Source organism: Typopeltis vanoorti, chromosome 8, assembly GCF_054136105.1.
Source record: "Typopeltis vanoorti isolate ZY-2024b chromosome 8, IOZ_Tvanoo_1.0, whole genome shotgun sequence".
Lineage (NCBI taxonomy): Eukaryota > Metazoa > Arthropoda > Arachnida > Uropygi > Thelyphonidae > Typopeltis > Typopeltis vanoorti.
In genome coordinates this window covers 145,504,267-145,525,663 of record NC_143556.1, presented here as the reverse complement: position 1 = coordinate 145,525,663, position 21,397 = coordinate 145,504,267, and the positions used below count along the sequence as shown (strand labels likewise).

Below are 21,397 nucleotides of genomic sequence, written 5' to 3'. Positions count from 1 at the left end.
GCTCTTAGAGAATACAAAGAAAAATAAACAAGCAAAGCACTGTATGAAACTCGCTGAAAGTCACGGGAAGACTTTGGTAAGAACATAGAAAATAAATATCAGAAAGGTTGCAAAATATTCTAGAGGCTATAGAAAGGCAGCTGGAGTAGATGAAATTGGGCCAGAAATGTTCAAATATGAAGCAGTGGCTGCATTGCATAATTCAGAAGTTGTGGTGAGATCGTTGAATCCAAGATGATTGAAGTGGAACACTCATAGTACCCATCTATAAACAGGAAAATAAAATTGAATGTAAGAATTACAGAGGTATTTCCCTACTGAGTGTTCCTGGTAAGATTTATGCAAGTATACTTGAGTAAAGGTTAAGAAAAATTGTGGAAGGGAAGCTTGGTGAAGAGGAGCTGGATTCAGGCCAAACAGAGGTCATCAAGATCAGATTTTCACTTTAGTTGAGAAAACTCATAAATGAGAAATAGTTGAGAAATCTTGGTAATATAACAAGGACCTGTATTTAAGCTTTATTGATCAGCAAAAGGCATATGGAGAGGTTTTAAGAGGAAAGCTATTCAAAATGATATAGTTATACGGTGTAAATGGGACATTGTTTCAAGCAATACATCTCTATTTAAGCTATAAGTCAGCAGTCAGACTTCAAGGAGGTACAGGAAGATGGTAAGAGGTAAAAAAATGTGCAACAAGTGCACACATTTTCTCACTGTTATTCATTGTCTATATGGATCACATTATGAAACAAAGTGGTATTAAATGTGATATCAAAATTTGGTGATGTTAAATCTGAGCTCTTTACTTTATGCAGATGATTTTATACTTCTCAATAAATCCAGGAAAAGTCTGCAAGATTTCCTAACTAAATTAAACAACTGTTGTAATAAATTTGGTATAAAAATCAGCAATAAAAAATTTAAAGATAATGAAAATAGGTACAAACACTGAAAACATCAGGTGTATCCTGAACCTACAGAACAAGTAAAACATTTCAACTATTTAAGCACAATTTTTAGTGAAGATAGTAAATTAAATATGGAAATAGACAGCAGAATTAGTAAAGCTGATATGGTAGGAAGTCAGTTGAATAAATGATATAAATAAGAAAGAAATTAGTCAAAACACTAAATTAGTTGTATACAAAATGGTATTCGAACCAATTTTAACTTATGAATCTCAGAGCTGAGTATTAGAAATAAAACACTTGATCAAAGACCGGAGACATTCTGATATGGGAGCTCTGAGAAAGATTAGTGGAGTGAACAGATGGCAACAATAGCAGTATCAAATTAAAAATGAGGATATTAAGAAAGAACCTGCCATTGTTGGCATTCAGCAATGTGTCAGTAGGGCTAATTTCAGGTAGTATGGTCACTTAAACAATATATTATACGAAATATGCAAAAAGGCCGCACCAAACACCTCAAAAGCCATTTATGGGATGCAAGTTCCCCTTCTCTGGTATCATCATTATCAAATTCTTGACATGTACCCTCAAAGGGTATACAGAAAACGATAGTACTACATGAAAAACATTACCACTAAATTCCTATCTACAATTTTCCTTCAAATCAATCTGTTACCTGCCAGGCCTCCAACATTATCACATCTTATATTTCTGTCTTCTAAGACACTTAACTGTATCAATCCACCAATCAAACCTGGCAGAGAACCCTTGTTTTGCTAATCTTTCCTCTCCCATTCTGCTTAAATGACCATACCACCTGAGATTAGCTCTACTAACACATTCTGGATTCTAACAATGTCAAGATTTTTCCTAATATCCTTGTTTTTAATATGATATTGCATTAATGCATTATGTTCATGCCCCCTAATCTTTCTCCAGATTCATATGTCTACAGTCTCTAGTCTTTGGTCAAGTGTTTCTTTCTAACCCAGCTCTCAGATCCATAAGTTAAAATTGGTTTGAACACTATTTTGTATACAGCTAATTTAGTGTTCTCACTAATTTCTCTCTCATTCCATCATCAAATTAATCATATATATCCTCAAAGGGTGTACAGGATATAATAGAACTACATGAAAAATTTACATCATTACTAACTTCCCATCTACAATTTTCCTCCAAATCAGTCTGTTACTTGTCAAGACTCTAACATTATCAGGTCTTATATTTCTGTCTTCTAAGGCACTTTTCACTATATCAATCCACCTATATCTTGGTCTTCCTCTGGGTCTTTTTCCTGCCAACCTGGCAGAAAACACTTGTTTTGCTAATCTTTCTTCTCCCATTCTGCTTAAGTGACCATACCACCTGAGATTAATTCTGGTAATGCATTCCTGGATGCTGACAATTTCAAGTTCTTTCCTAATATCCTCGTTTTAATATGATATTGCCATTGATGCCATCTGTTCATGCCCCTAATCTTTCTCAGGACTCTCATATCTGTGGTCTCTAGTCTATGGTCAAGTGTTTTACTTCTAACTCAGCTCTCAGACACATAAGTTAAAACTGGTTTAAACACCGTCTTGTATACAACTAATTTATGTTTTGGCTAATTTCTCTCTTATTGCATATAAATTTATTCAGTTGACTTCCTACCATACCAGCTTTGTTGATTCTGTTGTCTATTTCCATATTTAACTTACCATCTTCACTAAAAATCATGCCTAAGTAGCTGAAATATTTTACTTGTTCTATAGGTTCTCCATTCACAATGCAGTTGATGTTTTCAGCATTTCTACCTATTTTCACTGTCTTATTCTTTTTAATGATGAACTTCATACCATATCTATTACAACAGTTATTCAAATTAATTTGGGAATCTTGCAGGCTTGTAGCAGATTTATTTACAATTATAACATCACTTGTCAAGACTAACATAATGGATCGCATTATGAAGGAAAGTGGTATTAAACCTATCAAAATTGGAGATTAACACCTCCAATTTTATTAGGTTTAATACCACTTTCCTTCATAATGTGATCCATATAGATAATTAATAAGAGAGGGGATAATGCACATCCTTGTCTGACACCAGATTTAACATTAAACCATCTTTCTGTACTTCCTTCAATTCTAACTGCTGACTTACAACTCAAATAAAGACTAAGTATTGCTTGATATAATGCCCCATTAACACCATATAACTGTAGTGTTTGGAATAGCTTCTCTTTTGGCATCTTCTCATATGCCTTTTCCAGATCTACAAAACTTAAATACAGATCTTTGTTATATTCCCATGATTTCTCAACTATCTGTCGTAAAGTGAAAATCTGATCCTGACAGCCTCTATTTGTCCTGAATCCAGCTTGTTCTTTTCTTCACCAAGATTCCCTTCCACAATCCTCCTCAACTGTTTCTCAAGTATACTTGCATAAATCTCATCAAGAACACTCAGTACGGAAATACCTCTGCAATTCTCATATTCAATTTTATTTCCCTTTTTATGTATGCGTATTATAAGAGCGCTATTCCAATCATCTGGAATTTGTCTCTATTTCCATGCCTTCTGAACTATGCAGTGCAACCACTGTAAGACTTTTATAACACCATACTTCATTTCTGGTCGAATATCATCTACTCCTGCTGCCTTTCCAAATTTTTGGCTTTTGATGGCTTTTTCTACTTCAAGTATGGATATGTATTCCTGATTGCATGCCTGTTGAGATTTTTTTTTTTTTTTTTTTTTTTTAAATCACTGTGCTGTCACTGCTTGTTTCATTTAGCAATTTTTCAAAGTAATTACTCCATACATAAGGATATCTTTTTCTCCAGTTTTCATGTCAACTTTATCATCTCTAATCACTTTTACAGCACTATTTCCTTCATTTCTGAGCTTTTTTCAACAACCTTCAGAATATCTTTCCACCTTTTTGGTATATTTATTTTTTTTTTTTGTTCTTATGAAAGTCTTCCCCTGACTATTGTTTAGGCTAGTTTTACACAGTGTTTAGCTTTCTTATGTTTGTCTCTGTATTCTCTAAGAGCAAAAGCTGACTTATTTGCCAGGAACTTGCATGCCTTCTTCTTTTCCTTCACTGCATCTTTAACTTCCTATGTCCACCATAGAGTTCTTATTTTTCTATCCTTGCAGACAACCTCACCACATGCCTATCTGGCTGAATCAATCAATGGTTTCTTCAAGATCTGCCACTGAACCTCCAAGGTTTGGTTCCTGTTCTCAAACTCTTTCATTTTTTCCCTGTAATAATGTTTGTGTATTTTAGTGTACAGCTGACATCTGAGAGCTGCTCAACATACATTTGCTTTAAAACATTCTTACATGTTCTTATTTTTGATATGAAATTCAATTATATCCTGCTCAAGACTAAATGGTGACATTCCCAATATCTAATCCTCTGTACACTCTAGTGATATCTGCACCAGTGAGAAAACATCAACAATAGCATAGTCAATGAGACTTTTCTTATTCCTTGGTTCTTCTCTCCATGTGAATTTGTGCAAATTTTTATGTTGGGACATTGTGTTAGTAATAACCAGTCCATGTCCTGAGTAGAAATCCAACAGGTATTTGCCATTATTATTAGTTTTGCTCATTTCTCTAAATTTTTTCAAAATACTTTTCCTACTCTGCTATTTAGATTCCCAACAAGGACCAACTTTTTTTTTTTCATTGTGTCAATTGCTTTCTCTAAAGCCTCAAAACATTCCTCCACTTCTACTTAGTAGAACTTTCTGTCGGTCCATAGACACAAATAAGTCTCACTGTCAAGTTGCCCAATTCTAATATTTGCCCATACCACTAATTGATATTGCCTGCCATTCAAGAAGATTAGCTTCATATTTAGTGTTGATTACTATAGCTACCCTTTCTTTTTCATGTTTGTCATTGCCTGAACAAAACATTTTGTATTTATTGCTCAGGAAGATCTCACTAGTTTTTGTCTTTTTTGCTTCATTCACTCCTATTATGTCGATCTTGTACTTATCCAATTCCTCAGCTAGCTCCATTTCTTTTTCATCCAGGCTTCTTATGTTGATAGTACTTATGTTGAACTCCAATGATGTTGAGTTGGGGTGTGTTTCAGAATTTGTTCCAGTTGCTGACTTTTCACTGTTCGCCCTGGTTCCATGGCAAAAACAACAGGGCCTTGTTTAACTAGATGAAGCCCCAGTTGGCATGAAATTCTGTCATGTTGTACCATCATTTTATATTGTGGTTTAAACCAATAAGAATAAATTCAGTATTCAGGTAGATACCTAACAGTATGCACTGGACTGTTGTTCATTTAAAGCTTTCTGCAGTCCATGATAAGAATGAACAGTTTGAAACACATCTGTCAGGCTAGTGAAACCTAATCAGTGCACTAATAGAAGATGAATATACTGGCTCCTTCACAGGGTTCACGTTATATAAATAGTGCAAGTCAAAGCAATTCTGATTCTGAAGATTGAAGCTGATGCTGATAATTTTTGAAATTTTGTGCTGCATGTGACTATAAAATATGACTGCATTCATAATATTTTCCATTTCAATATTATAATAAAACTGTCATTGAATGTTTGTTATAAGTAACACTTATTTAAAAACAATACAGCATAAATTCCAGAACAAATATTTCAATTTTTCTCTAATAAAAAATAAATAACAGAACTTTTGTTTTAAATTATGAAATACAGAGAATAATTATGAAGTTATTAATCAAAATGAATTCATGATAAATTTTGATTCTAGTTTCTTTCTAAAAATACTATTATGATGAATACACTGGTGACTGGTGCTGTAAGAAATTTTCTCTGAGAAATTGTACCGTGGAATAAGTTTGTTATTATTTTTTATTTTATCTTATTTATTTTTTGAATAATTGAGATATAGCCTGTTACCCAATGCAATCATTTCAGCCATAACATAATCCAAAGATTTTGCCTATTTGTTATTATCCCTCCCATAAGATTTTGGTTGATGTTAAGTCATGTTTGTTGCTTTGGTGAATTTGGATTCTATACGTTAGATTTTTGCATTGTGGTTCAATATTTCAGTTTCATTTTGTTTCACAAATTCATTGGTTATGCTTGCACTTTTTCAGGAATAATCAAAAATGTGTACTCCCTTTTCCTGTGTCACCCAGATGTTCTGAACTTTAATGTTTTTGAATATTTTAAGACTGCATAATATGAAATAAAATAAAAACACAAAAGAAAATACAACAAGTCTATGCATGAAGTGTCGCATTCATTGCATTGTTGATGCATATAATAGGAATTTTTCTGTTTCGGCCAAAGCAAAATATTAAACATATCTCTATTTTTTTTTTTTTTTTTTTTAAATTTGAATCACATTTAATAATTTGCTGAAAAGATAAAAGCTGATACTTATAATTTTAATGTTTTAAACTTCGGCTTCAAAATGAAAATAAATCAATCTGAAGTTTGGAAACATTTTAAGAAATATAAAAATGTAAAAATGAGGAATCAGCTCAGTGAAATTATTGTCCAAAGCATATTTCATGCAAGGGATCAAACAATGATACATTTAAAAAAAAAAAAAAATAGCATGAATCACATTTTAAAAGAATGGCTGATCAGTCAAGTTTAAAACTTTGTAAAACAAGAAATTAAACGAGGATGTATCTAGATTGGCGGTCAAAGATGGAATCTCAATTTGAGCATTTAATTGCCATTCATAATAATGTGTTAAGGTATAAAAAACACCAAGAGAGGAAAAATGTATTTATTAAACTCACTAATATTTTTCTGGTTTTCTATCCAGAAAACCCCGGGAAATTATTAGTCAGTTTAATAAATATATGTTTTCCCTCTCTTAATGTTGTTTATTGTATAATAAAGCATTATTATGAATTATCAATGACACCTAAGCCTTTCTATATGTATGCATTTAATTGCGTATAGTTCTTTATGTATAAGTTAGTTTCAAAACAGAATTATGGATTACTAAAGAACTAGTCAGATATCTTAAAGTTAATTTTGGATTTCCATGAACATCAAAATGAAAGAAAAGAGGAAACACTAAAAATTAAATAAATAGCATCTGATCACCATTTTAGTCTAACTTGGGATGTGTAAACCGGTATTGGAATTAAAAGATATTTCAATATTGTTCATAAAGATGAAACAAAAAAATTTTTAATTTAGAATAGTTTATATACCTGAAAAAATGCTCATTGATTGATATTCAAAAAAATAGTAAGGACTCTTCAGAATATAAGAATTTGGAATTATTCTGAAAGAGAGGGGGAAAAAAATTTACTTAAACAAAGAACCAAAAGGCTTCAGTTCAGCAATGTAAACTTATATAAGTAAAGTGGATATTAAATCCAGCATTATTTCAAAGCCGAATGTAGCAACTATGAAAATTTCATAAAAAAGCTCACCAGAGAGCTTATGGGAATATGCTGAAATGAAGCCTTTTGGGTTTTTATTTTAGTAAATACTTTCACACACCGACCTAGAGTTTTTGTTCTCTTAAGGTTTCTACCTCTGGTCTCTGAGGAGAACCAACCAGTTTGAAACAGCTGTCAGGCTAGTGAAACCTTATCAAAATGAATTAATAAATGTGCTATAAAAGGTGAATATATAGACGCTTGGGCAGCATTTATGTCTTCTTAGTGGTCCGTGTTAAGGCAACTCATGAATGCTGGTGAGTATTACAGTAAGCTCTCTGGTCAACTTTTTTTTTTTTTTTTTCACAAAACTTGCATAGTTTCTACATTCGGCTTTAAAATAATGCTGGATTTAATATCCACTTGATTTATATAATTTTGCATCGCCAAACTGAAGTCCTTTGGATCTTTATTTTAGTTGAAACAAACAGTTTCATTATTGCTTGTCCTTTTATCATTTAGGAATCATAAGATCACAATTTAACAAAAAAAAAAAAAAAAAAAAGGTATGACTTACCAAGAATCTACTATTCACTATCGCTACTACCGGTCTCGCATGATTGGTGTGGTATTAACAAAAGATCACGTGACTCAACACAAAAGGCAAGCTGACAACTGTTCAGTTGAAATGCTGATTCTATTCAACCGAATTCCAAAATATCTGAAACTTCTATAATTATATTCATTACCCATTTCTTAAAGTTTTAAACTTTTTTCATGTGCAAGGTATATGCAAAACTTTTTGATTTCTATTTTTGTAAAGTAAAATGAGAGGTGCGAGCTATATGCAAGGCCAAGTCATATTTGAGTAAATACAGTAGAACTTACTGAAATGTGGAGCGAGTTCCAGATTTCTGGGATTAATGATCTCATGTTTTTTTTTTTTTTGTTTTTTTTTAATGTTTTCTGATTCTTAAAGGATTCTGTATTCTTGAATTCACTTTTCCTTTATCAGACATTTTTGAAAGCATAAATATGTACTGTACCTTAAATAAATTTAAACTAAACTAACAATTAATGAAGAGTGAAGGTAAATCACAAAATTTTGCTGTACGTTTCCTCTCTGCACCTGTAAAGTGACCTAGGTGCATAAACTCAGTGATGAGATCTTTTAAATATGCAAACATGTATGCAATATTTTGAAATTTAAAACTAACTCAGTGGATAAAAAATAAACCATGCTGATTCAGTTATTAGAAATCATTCTTACTAAGTGGAACATTTTATTCTTGTATAATGTTAATGTAATTTGAGTCTGTTGTCATGATATATTATATATATATATATACAGGGTGTTCGGGATAAATTTGACATATTTATAATTAATTATATTTTTCCGTAAGTTACATGTATTAACACACACTTCTCTTCATTTAAAAGGTTGGACCCTTCTTCATTCATATACAAGATGTCAGAAAGGATGGATAGCTGGAACCCACCCGAATCATGGAAGAGAATAACTTGTATCATGATGATTCGTGCCGGCCATCAAAATAAGGATATTTCGACTGCTGCCCAATGCTCCCTGAATACAGTAAAAACAATCAGGCATGAACTGGAGGCTTGCATACAGTACAAAGGACATTCCTCGTGTAATGCAGACTAAATTTCCCCAAACTGTGATGGTTTTCGGATGTGTATCCTCTGAAGGCAATGTGATGCCTCCGCATTTTTTCCAAGAGGGCCTCAGGTTGACTTCAGATGGCTACGTGGAGTTGCTAAACACTGTAGTCAAACCCTGGATAACAAGGGTAGCCAATGGTAGGCCGTATGTATGGCAGCAGGATTCGGCCCCTTGCCACACCTCTGGGAAAAGTCAAAAATGGTTGTCTGAAAATTTCTACGACTTCACCAGTCCAAATGTTTGGCCTCCAAACTCCCCAGACCTTAACCCCATGGATTATTTTGTATGGGGCGCTGTTGAAAAAGACACCAATCGCACTTCCAGTAATACAAAAGCCCAGTTAATGGATAAAATTAAAACAGTTTTTGCGGCCCTTCCCAGGGAGACTGTAGCATCAGCTTGTTCGAGGTTCCGAAGCAGGATTGAAGCTGTGATTGATGCTAATGGTGGTTATTTTGAGTAAATCTTGTTGATAGTATTGTAATTAACTCTGCCTGTAATGTTTTTTTGTCAATTCATTAAATTTAATAGATCCAAAGAAGATTTTCTTTTTCCTTACGAAACTGTCAAATTTATCCCGAACACCCTGTATATATATATCTAGACCACATTGCTTCTGTGGTCCAACATTTCATCATCATCAAATTATCATAATTATCCTGTACACCCTTGGGGACAGGGGGTAGCTTGAATACTGTCTTGTATAATTCATTTTGGTAAATTATGGAGACTACAACCATTTCAGGAATCATTACTGTAACTTTTGATGTTTTGACCTTCAATATTAACCCTTTAACTGATGATTTTATATTCTGCTGACATTGTCGCATGTGCTGAATTAATTTTGCAAAAATTTATAAATAAAATCAATTAAAATTCTTACTGAAGTAAGAAATCAGGACAGCATCATACATTCTTGATATACACTTGTTTGCTCACAAAAATGGCAATAATATGTGTTTTATAAAATTTGCATAATCAAGTATCAACTTGATTATGCAAATTACACACATTAATTTATGTAGAAATTAATCAAAATATATAAAGAGCATATGATTACATATGATTAGTCCAAGTCAAATAAACTTCAATTGGTTGGCAATAGATGGAGGAACCTACCCACGAAGTCTGAATATCTTACGATTCTTTCCATACTAAAAAATTGTCTGAATATGGGAGGCGCGCCAACCATACATATACAAGCCTAACATAGCAGGCATGTATTTCCGAGCCTGTAATAATACGTTCTCAGCAGTTAAAGGGTTATGATCATCACCAGGAATGCATGCGCGTGCACACACACACACACACAAAAAAACAGTATGCCAAAGTGACAATTTGATCAACCATTATTCTACTGGCCTTACCACTAGCGGAAAAAATTAAACTTTTTTCCCAATAGAAAAAAGGGAACACTAAAGGAAAGGCCTATCTGCAATCTGTTAGTAGTCTCTAGCTAATTATCAAAACCTACAATATCAAAGTTTGAGCCAGGACTAGCTTTGATGTGGCGGGTAGGTTTTTTTCCTCCCTTTTCCCCCACCACTGATTATTATTACGTGACGCTTCAAATACTCATCGAGGGAGTGCAACCTACTCTACAACTCTTTGTCTCCACCAACTACAATGAACCGCAACTACCATCATCACCAACGCCATCTACTGCCCACTACCAACACTTGTATTTTCACAGACAATCACAAACATCCATGCTCATGGCTAGATTCGAACCTGTAGCCTTTTGACTGGAGAGCAGATATGCTAACCACTCAGCCAACCAGTGATCAGGCCAGTAGTGGTAATAGCTCACCAAATTAGTGTTATTTTAGCTTAATATGGCTATTGGAACATAGCTTGCTATGAAGGTCGAAACATCAGGTAATCATTTTGTTTTATATCAAACTGAAGTTGTTACTCTAACACCATAGTTGTCTCCATAATTTTATTATAATTAGTAATGCCAAAGAGATGTATGTTACTATAGCAAACTTATAGGATATATTTATATTAAATAAATGATAACATACTGCTTTGTGATCCTCTTCGAATCCTATCAAATTCTTGACCAAACAAATGATCTTCAGCTGAATCTTTGTTTCCAGTTGAACTTGCAAATGGATTCCATTGAGAAGCTTCTAAAGGCAAATGAGGTGCAAGTGACCCAACATCAGTTTTATTCTGAGAGGTTTCATATGGGGTAAGGAACTGGTTTATTTCTTGAACTACTGCCCTAGGAAGAGAAAATGAGAACACATTATCTGCTTTTATTACACACTTCATCAACATGCATTTTTAATAAACACGATCTTTTTAACACAGTCATTTCTGAAAATGCAGGAAAGTGTGTCATTTTCAAAGCATAGTAAGAAGCAGATATTTTCACTCTTTTGCATAATGTGCTCTAAAACATCATCTTAATGCAGTTTAAAAAAAAAAAAAAAAAATCCAGTCATGGAATAAGGAATGGTCATTCAACAGATATCAACAACAAAAGAGCTGCTACATATGAAGATCCTCTCCCAATTACACAATTAGTCATGTGTTCTTGTAGATACAAATCTAAAGCATGTAAAAGCTATCAGTTTTAATGTTAAAGCTTTCAACCTTTATATTAAAGGGCAATGCTCAACAAAATTAGTTGGAACTTGAGAAAATAAACATTCTAATAAAGGAAGCCTGAAGGCTTTTTTTTTTTATCATATTTTTTTTTTCTATAAGAATGTTAGTACCCATTGCTAAATTATGAAAGGTATAGACTAAAGTCTGACAGTACAGTTTATTTAGATGATAAAAGCAAATTTTAATATCACAGACTTAAAGATGCATTATATTCAATTCACACCTATGCTGCATACATTACTAAATCACTTAAGGAATTGACAACGTAGATAAGAATATAAATTAAATTACACTTTAATAAATATTTCTGACATTTCAGCAACATCACGTTGCCATCTTCAAAAGGAACTTACAAAAAAGGCACATGCACGTAGGCACCACAACACAGTAACTGAGAATGAAGTGATGAAACTATTGTTCTCCTAAAAGTCCCGATGGTACCCCCCTAGCGGGCTAAGTAGGTGCTCTTGGCCGTTGGGCTGAAGGTCTGCTGATGTAAGCCTCCCAAATTTGGGGCAGTCTCATACAACCAAATTTGTTGAGGTTTGGAGAGTTTCTTAGGGCTGAGGCTGATTCATAAATTATCTTTCGAATTTGTATTTGCCACAGTGTATTACTGTAGCTTTCTTCCACCGTATTCTGTGGCGTGTATCCAGAGCATGGTCTGCAAGACCAGAATGGCTGTACTTGTAAAAACGGATGTAGTCCTTGTGTTCCGAAATTCTGATATTCGCTGCCCAGCCTGTTTGGCCAAAGTAAGACAGTTTACAGCTGCAAGAGACCTGGTATACTCCAGGTAGGTCTAGGGGAAGTGGTTGGTCTTTAGAGGAGCGGATAAGGGATGCCAATTTTTGTATGGTCTGTAACAGTAGGTGAAGTCAATGGCTACCTCCCCTCAAAAAAATATTGAAAACTACAAACCACAACCCCCCCCTCCCCAACAAGGATTACTCTAAATCCATCACCATTCCCTACATCCGAGGCACCTTGGAAAAAATTACCAAAATCTTTAAAAAAACATGACTTGACCTCCTGTTACAGACCATAGAGAAAATTGGCATCCCTTATCCACTCCACTAAAGGCCAACCACTTCCCCTAGACCTATCTGAAGTATACCAGGTCCCTTGCAGCTGTAAACTGTCTTACTTTGGTCAAACAGGCAGGACTGCAAATATCAGAATTTCGGAACACAAGGACTACATCCATTTTCACAAGTACAGCCATTCTGGTCTTGCAGACCATGCTCTGGATACACACCACAGAATACAGTGGAAGAAAGCTACAGTAATACACCATACCAAATACAAATTCGAGAGACTATTTATGGAATCAGCCTCAGCCCTAAGAAACTCTTCAAACCTCAACAAATTTGGTTGTATGAGACTGCCCCAAATTTAAGAGGCTTACATCAGCAGACCTTCAGTCCAATGGCCAAGAACACTTACTTAGCCTGCTTGGGGGCACCATCAGGACTTTTAGAAGAACAATAGTTTCATCACTTCATTCTCAGTTACTGTGTTGTAGTGCCTATGTGCACGTGCCTTTTTTGTAAGTTCCTTTTGAAGATGGCAACGTGACATTGCCGAAATATCGGAAATATTTATTAAAGTGTAATTTAATTTATATATTCTTATCTACGTTGTCAATTCCTTAAGTGATTTAGTAATAGATAACCAACGTATAAGCCTGTCTATGAGAAATGCATACACTGTTTTGAAGACCCCAATGTCAGAATAGTACTTTAATTTTTTCTTCAATTTAAAAAAACTGAAGATGGTAAAATTTACATTCATATCATACTGAAATTTGAGAAATCCATTAATGAAATAATAGGTCACACTATTAGCTAAAGAAAGCTTCATATAAATGTGGCAACAAATCACCAAATAATGGAATATGAAAGAAATTCCATGGTTTCGGGATTACTGGAACCTTTAATGTAATATAACAGAATTGTTCTCACTGATTCCAGTATAATTGGATGCCTGGGGAGTCGTCATGTTCTTTGCAGGATACTTATGGGAAATTATTAGTCTTTTTTTTTTTTCTTTTCTTAACTTCAAGGTATACCGATGAGAAATATTGCTGTTTAGATATCTTGTCTTTATAATGAGTAACAGAATCTGCAGCAAGCATAAAGAATTTAAATCACCATGTTATGTTTCCACATGGCCATCAAATATCATTATTCTGTTTCATGATTGTGGTACAGTATGGTGGGAAAAAATATTGAATCTTGCTGAACAGTACTAAAACATGTGAAATTCAGTACTCTTTCCCACCTATACTACATATTATAGATGTCTCAACATGGGAAGAGAATTCAAAGCACTATGTATGTGCTTTGTTTCTGTTTTTCTTTATCTACCATATTTCTTTATGCAATACAGTAGAATTCGCTTATTGTGATCGTGGATAATATCATCATTCGGCTATTGTTGTCAAAATCAGTTGGTCCCAAAACACACTATTTAAAATAATCCATTTATTATAATCAAAGTTCCAGTTGTTATCAAAATCCTCGAATGCTTAGCCTTTCGCGTCTCAGAATTCTAGGAACATATGTCGAAATCTGCCTTTTTTTGTTACTCTTCCTTTAATCTTCCAGGCAAATGCAGGGGTAGAGGGAGGTGTAAAATTACAGTCTGTGATTTTTAGAGTTTATTTTTGTGCTCTCTTTCAGTAAGTGAATTTGACTTTAAGTGCCGATTAAAATAGCCCTTAGCATTATGGCAGAAAACAGTAAAAAAACGTAAAGATTAATCTTTTCAAGAAAAGCAAAGAATTTTGGAGTGCTATGATAAGTTGTCCAAAATGAGTCATCGTAGTACAGCTGTACATTTAATAATTTCACAACCACTCTTGTGTAAGGAATTAGAAAACAAATCGAACATTGAAACTTCAGCTCTTATTAATAAGAACATGGATCAGAAGACAGCCCAATCTGGTAAGGATACTCAAGTTGAATCAGCATTAAAATTTTGGTTGTTAGTAATGTTTGTGAAAAGATTGCTCCAATTAATGGGCCTTTTGATGCATCAAAAAGCAGAACTTGCAAAAACAATGGGCAAAGAAAATATCACCACAACTGATGGATGGTTTATCAGGTGGAAAAAGCAAGAAAATATTGTGTACGAGCATATTCATGGTGAAGAAAAAATGCTGATTTTTTATCAGCTGATGAGTGGATTAAGATCGACTGGCCAAAAATTATTGCTGAATATTCTCCCGAGGATATTTACAATGCAGACAATACAGGACTCCATTCTTGCAATGCCTGAGAATACTTGTTTAAAAATGAAAGTGCTAAAGAATTTAAATCTGCAAATCTACTGTTCAAGTGCAAACGCTTGGATGACTAATGACATTTTCAACAATTAGTTGAGTGGGATCTTAAATTAAAGCAAAAAATTGTCCTGTTAGTAGACAACTGCACTGCACACACAAACAATTTATCATTAAAGGACATCAAAGTAATTTTCTTGCCTTCGAACATTACATCGTTAATTCAGCAATGTGACAAATGCATCATACGAGCTTTTAAAGCTTATTATCGCAGAGAAGTTCATGCGAGAATTATAGCTGAACTTGATTATATAAAAGACCAATCTGATGCATGTGTAATTGCAATAAAAATTTTTCTTCTCGATGCATTGCATTTAGTAGCAATGTCATTGAAGCAAGTCTCAGAAAAGACTATTGAAAACTGCTTCCAGAAAGGTGGATTTTTTAAGACAAACTCCTTCCAAAGAATTTGAATATCTTACAAATGAAATTTTTGTAAAAGTCTTCAGGTAAGAAAGAATTATCATTTGGTGTGAGACTTGTTTGTTGAAGGACTAACATGGCTTGAAAAAATACCACTTGCCTTTCTGAGCAAGGAAGCCAGATCACTTTACCATAATACCCACCCATAGTACTAAATGCATCCACAGTGGATGCATTTAGTGGGATTCACCAAAAAAAAAACTACTATAATGTTCCAGTCAAAAGCCCATTAGCATCTATCCTGTGCAAATGGAAATTCACTAGAGCAAATCTAACAGTTAATCTGCAACATTTGTAGAATTTGGTGATATCACAAAGTTGAAACCTTATGAAAGGAAACATAAAAACAGGGCAGGCAGCATATACAACGGATACACAAGGGATGAATATACATCATGCCTGAGCTTCTCCAATTCAACATAACATGCATGTAGCTACAAGCAGACCATGAACCAGCATAGAAACTGAGCACTGTCCATTGTTATTCATGTTCAAATATTTTCATTATGTACATTACCTGTTATAACCTATTTTTAGTTTAGTCGTGTATTTCTCCTGATGATGATGTGTATTACAAGAATTTTCACGAAATTAATGGAGCAGTCAAATTACTATTATATTCCATTTGGTTCATGTGGAGTAATACAGCCAAAAACTTTCTAGTATATCCTCTGTCAAAAGAAGCCCAACCAATGATATCTAATTTTTGAGTAAGTCACTGCTCTCAAAGGTGAATAAATTTTAAAAATTAAAGAAATTTTTGGAAGAGATTACATTTTTTTTTTTTTTTTAAGATGCAGGGATAATGGTGTTATTTCTTGAATTTTAAAGTGACGCTGACAGTTAGCTAAACATGCTTTAAGAACTTCCTAACATACAGAAGTTGCATTATTAAAAGAATGCATACACCACACAAGGTTAGTTTTCAAGCTGATAGCAGGTAATAAATAATAAGCTAAAGGGCACTTTCCCCCACTTGTGCGTACATGCTCGACCTGATTTAGCTTTTGCCTAGATGGAACAAAGATGCCAACTCCCAAAACAACTAGAAGAAAAACACCAAAATGGAGACAGCTAGATCATACACTAACACAAACCAAACTAGTGCAAAAATCAAGTGAAGCTGCTAGTAGCCACCAAGGAGAGCAGTACAGGCACTGCATAGGAAACATAAAATACCCTTGTGGTCAAATCCATGCCTCAAAGAACTTTCCATACCCACTTCATCCACATCCATGGCTCCAACCTTAATAGTGTCCACTACCATCTGCAGTCCACCAAACCACACCTATTCTTTTTAACAGAAACTCAAATCTCACCTTTCCCCAGCACTATCCATCTCAACTTGAGAAACTATACACTGAGCCTGTGTAGCTCAGTGGATGTGGTGTTTGCACACCACGGCAGACTTGATTTCGAGTCTAGTTGGCGACTAGAAGAAATTTTTCTAAGCCTTTTTTTGCCAGCCTGGTTGGCCGAGTGGTTAGCGTATCCACTCTCCAGCCAAAAGACTGCGGGTTCAAATCCTGCCGTGGGCATGGATGTTTGTGATTGTCTATGGAAATACCAGTGATGGTCGATGGTAGATGGCAGTGGTGTAGCTGCGGTCAGTTGGTGAATGAATGGTAAAGACGAAGTTGTAGAGCAGGTGCCCCGATCAGTCCTTTGACTCCTTGGAGGTGTCAAATAATTTTTTAACTCCTTTCAACCCAAGGGTGGAGTCTGCATATATATCCTCCACTCTGACATTCCCTGCCCAAGAACACCTAACCTAGAATCGCCCAATTTTGACCTTCTTTGGTTGAAATATCCCTCCCCCATTCAGTCAAATTCACCTGCTGTCTCTATTGCTCTCCTAATACCGCCAACTGTGCTGAGCTCTTTAATTTCTTCTCCTTAAAAGTTTTCTCTAGTCCCACTCTCCTAACAGTGAAATCATCCGCATATGTGATTTTAATGTCCATAACACCAACTGGCTTTCCTCTTCCAGTTATACAGATCCTGCAGGCAGAGATGCTGAAACATTTGCCATCAATAACATCAACTGACCTTATACAAATTGTTCAAAAGGAGACCAGAATAGCAGATAACCCTAACCACTCCCCAAATACCCTAGATCTCTTACTTACCAATTACCCTTCCAAATATGCAGTGAATGTACTGAGCCCCCTGGGTAATTCTGACCACAATCTAGTGCTCATCTCCTCCCCTATGCAACAATGCTTACACAGGTACTCCCCATACAGGAGTAGTTTGGAACCATAACAGTGCTAAATGGGACAGCTTCTGAGACTACTATGCTTCATTCCCATGGTTGGACTACTGTTTCCGGTTTTCTAATCCAAACATATGCACCGAATGTATCACCAAAGTAATCCTCGTAGGCACAAAAATATACATTCCCCACACTTCTCTGAACTGCCATCCCCTATCTAAACCCTGGTTCTCCAAAAGATGTGCCAAGGCTGTACAAATGAAAATTCAGGCAACTGGCTCAAATCAAGAACTCCATCTTCCTTCAATGCATTACTGAAGCCCGAAACAGATGCAAGAAAATTATCAGTTCTTCCAAACTGGAATGTGAACAGGCAAAAAGCAGAAAACTTGCAGTCTGTCCAAATGGCAGCTCTTGCCAAAGAATTTGTTGTAACTTTTGCCCTACACTATTCCCATCCCTATCATACCCAGATGGTTTAATTGCAACATCACCCATGGAAAAAATTAATCTCCTGGCTTTACACTTTTGCCCTCCAGTCATTCCAACTGCCCAACATACAATGCCCTCTGTATCCTTTTGCCAGAAAGAGATCATAAACTTGTCTAAATTAGACACAAAAAAGTCTCCTGGCCTTGATGGCATTCCTCCAATTGCCCTGAAGGTCTGTGCACCAGAACTGACTCCTATCCTATGCAATCTGTACATATTCTCTTACTCGACTGGCATATATCCCAAAGCTTGGAAATTGGCCTATATTTAACCCATTCCTAAAAAACAGTGACAAACTGTGGCCATCTAACTACCACACTATCTCACTCACCTCAGTCCTATCTAAAGTGATGGAGAAAACCATCAATTCTCAGCTGCTACTCTACCTTGAAGGTACCCAGATATTAAGCGACCACCAGTACGGATTCCATCGATACTGATCAACAGAAGATCTAGTCTCATATATCACACATCTCTAGACAAATGCCATGGAGAAATTTGGTGAATCCCAAGTGGTTGCACTTGATATCTCTGAAGCCTTTGACCAGATTTGGCACAAAAGCTTACTAAGCAAACTTCATTTGGACTGTCTCGGGACTTCTGCAGATGGATTGCCAGCTTTCTGTCCAGATGCACACTATGTGTGATGGTAGACAGGTCCCTATCCTCTCACCATCCAACTAATGCTGGAGTCCCACAAGGTTCAGTTCTCGCACGACCCTCTTCCTTCTGTATATCAATGACCTACTTCAGTTGACCTCCAACCCAATACAGGCTTGCAGATGACAGCACACACTCCTCCCTTTCATTTGACAAACCCTATTCTACACAACTCACTCCAACCCACAGAACATCAACCACCCCTGTCTTTAATTATGATCTCCAAGCTATCCTCAAATGAGGCTCAGATAACCTTGTTAACTTCAATGCTAGTAAAACCCAGTTCTGTCTTATTTCTCACCCCCCCCCCACGCATTATTTTTGATAACACCCAAATTCCCAGACAAGATGAGATCTCTCTTCTTGGAATTACCCTGACATCCGGCCTCTCCTGGCATAAACACATCACAACCACTGCATTGCATTGCAGTTTCTCTTTGTTTTTTGGAAGCTTTTTGGAAGTTCAAAAAACAAAGATTTTGCTCAAGACGTTACTTCACCTCCTAACAGCTGTTAACCTTATAAAAATCATAAATCCGGCCAGCTACTGAATACTGTTCTCACGTTTGGAGTGGGGCTCCTAAAATCTCCCTCAAAATGCTTGACTCAATACAGAAGAGAGCAATTAGACTGATAAATGACCCATCTCTTACCAACTCGCTTCCCTCACTTTCACTGGTCTCTGCAATTTGTATATTCTATAAATATTTCCATGGGAAATGTTCATCTGAAAGAGCATCAATAATTCCCCTGCCCATTGGACACGTACAGCTGCAAAATCTTCCTCCCTTACTATGAACATTTGGAATAGCTTAGACTCTCCTATGAAAATCAGAGTACATATCCACAGTTAGCACAGAAAGGATAAAGAGAAAAAGACTATTAAATGTAAAAAGTCTTAGTGAGTGATTACAACATAAAAAAGCAGTCATTAACAAGTCCTCACAAACATTAACTGATTCTAAATTCAACATCCTTTCACCACATTTCAATTTTGCAATATTACTGAGCAATAATTCCAAAATTATCATGACCAATGTTTAAAAAGCATTCGAAAAGTTCCTACAAATGTAGATTGTCTTCACGTTCAAGCAGCCTCTGTAATTCTAATAATCTAGTTTTTTATTTTTTATTTTTAATCTCCAAGTTTTCAACATAGCTTGAATCATCTGTAGTAACACACATCTGACATATGATGGTGTCCAAAACCTAAGGACGAACACTACTTCTGAAGAGTACAAGTGCCAATTCAGATTAATCAGAAAGTGGCAATTTCTACAACTGACAATTTCGAGTAGAAAGTGGGTACACATTCAAATTTTCGAATCAAATGCAAAGGGGTCACGTGGTAGCACTCAACGGGATAAAAGGCAAAAGACTGTGCTGAGTGAATTGTGTTTGAAGGAAGCTCTTTTTGTGAAAGAATAAAGTTGCAAACTTGGATGTCTTGTAATGCCTCAAAAACATTTAGATGATTTCACGAGGGGAAGAATTATTGGAAAGCTTGAAAAAGGCTGAAGCATTATTGATATTGTCAGAGAGTTTGAAATTTCACAGTGTTGTATTCAGGCTCAGGGTAGCATTTCAGATCAATGGAATGTGTTCCAGATGTTTGCTAAAAGGTTGCCCTCAACTCCAACATGGAGCACGAAGACAGATTTTTGGTTACAACAGAAAAACAGTCGAAGCACCATGGCAGGTCAGCTTGCAAGTTGGTTCCATTTAACCAGAGATATACACAGATATCTCCACAAACTGTGGCAAAACATCTGCAACAAGTAAGCTTATATAGGCAATATAGACTGACTGCGTCGCTTTATCCATATAATCGTAGAGCACATTTTCAGTGGTGGCGGTAGTTTACCATAAAAATTGGACAAGACACTAATGGGCTAATGTACTCTTCACAAATGAGAGTCATTTTAGTCTTTCCTCTGATTCTATATGACACTTGATCTGGAGTGAAAGTGGTACTGCTTACCATTGCAGGAATGTTCTTGAAAAGGACAGATAGAGAGGTGCTGAGATCATGATGTGGGGAGGCATTATGCTTAATGGATGCACTGAGCTACAAGTGCTGGAAAAAGGAACGATGAGTGGTGAACAATATTGCAACGAAGTTCTTCAATGTTGTGTTCGATTGTTCCATGGTGCTATAGGCGAAAAATTCATTTTTATGGATGACAATGCCACACCACATAATACACAAGCAGTGGAGATACTTCTGGAGACAAGATAATATTTACTGAATTGAGTGGCCACCACGCTCCCAAGATCTCAACTCTATAGAACATGTTTGGGATGCAATAGAGAAATACACTGCTGCTTGAAATTCCCCTTCAGAAAACAAAAAAGGCTTTATCATTGCCTTGAAAGCAGAGTGGGCCAGTTTGCCTCAAGAACAGAATCACTTGGTGCCAAGCAAAGTATGACGATGTGAGAACTGTATTGCAGTTCAGGGTGGACCTATTCCACACTGAAATGTCTCTCTGTATAGTTTTCTGTAAGCACTGTACATTAATTCCTTAACTACATCCTTAAGAAATTTGCAACTTTTGCCAAAAGTGTATTACAATTTAATTTGTATGAAAGTTATAATACATTTTTTGTGTAATAATTTATTAGTATGCTGACAATAAATTTGTCCACATTTGGCTGTCATTAAAATTTTTTCATATACAGAAAA

General features: G+C 35.5%; 1 protein-coding gene across 6 annotated transcripts in view; it reads right to left on the bottom strand.

Annotated features, from left to right (window-relative positions):
- LOC150104406 (uncharacterized) overlaps nucleotides 1-21,397 on the bottom strand; it is a 459,199-nt gene that overhangs the window by 63,812 nt on the left and 373,990 nt on the right. For all 6 annotated transcript variants that reach the window (XM_090396357.1, XM_090396356.1, XM_090396354.1 and 3 more), the window contains one exon: nucleotides 10,984-11,186. In XM_090396357.1, the coding sequence (XP_090252483.1) occupies nucleotides 10,984-11,186 (203 nt within the window). The remainder of the gene's footprint in view (nucleotides 1-10,983; nucleotides 11,187-21,397) is intronic.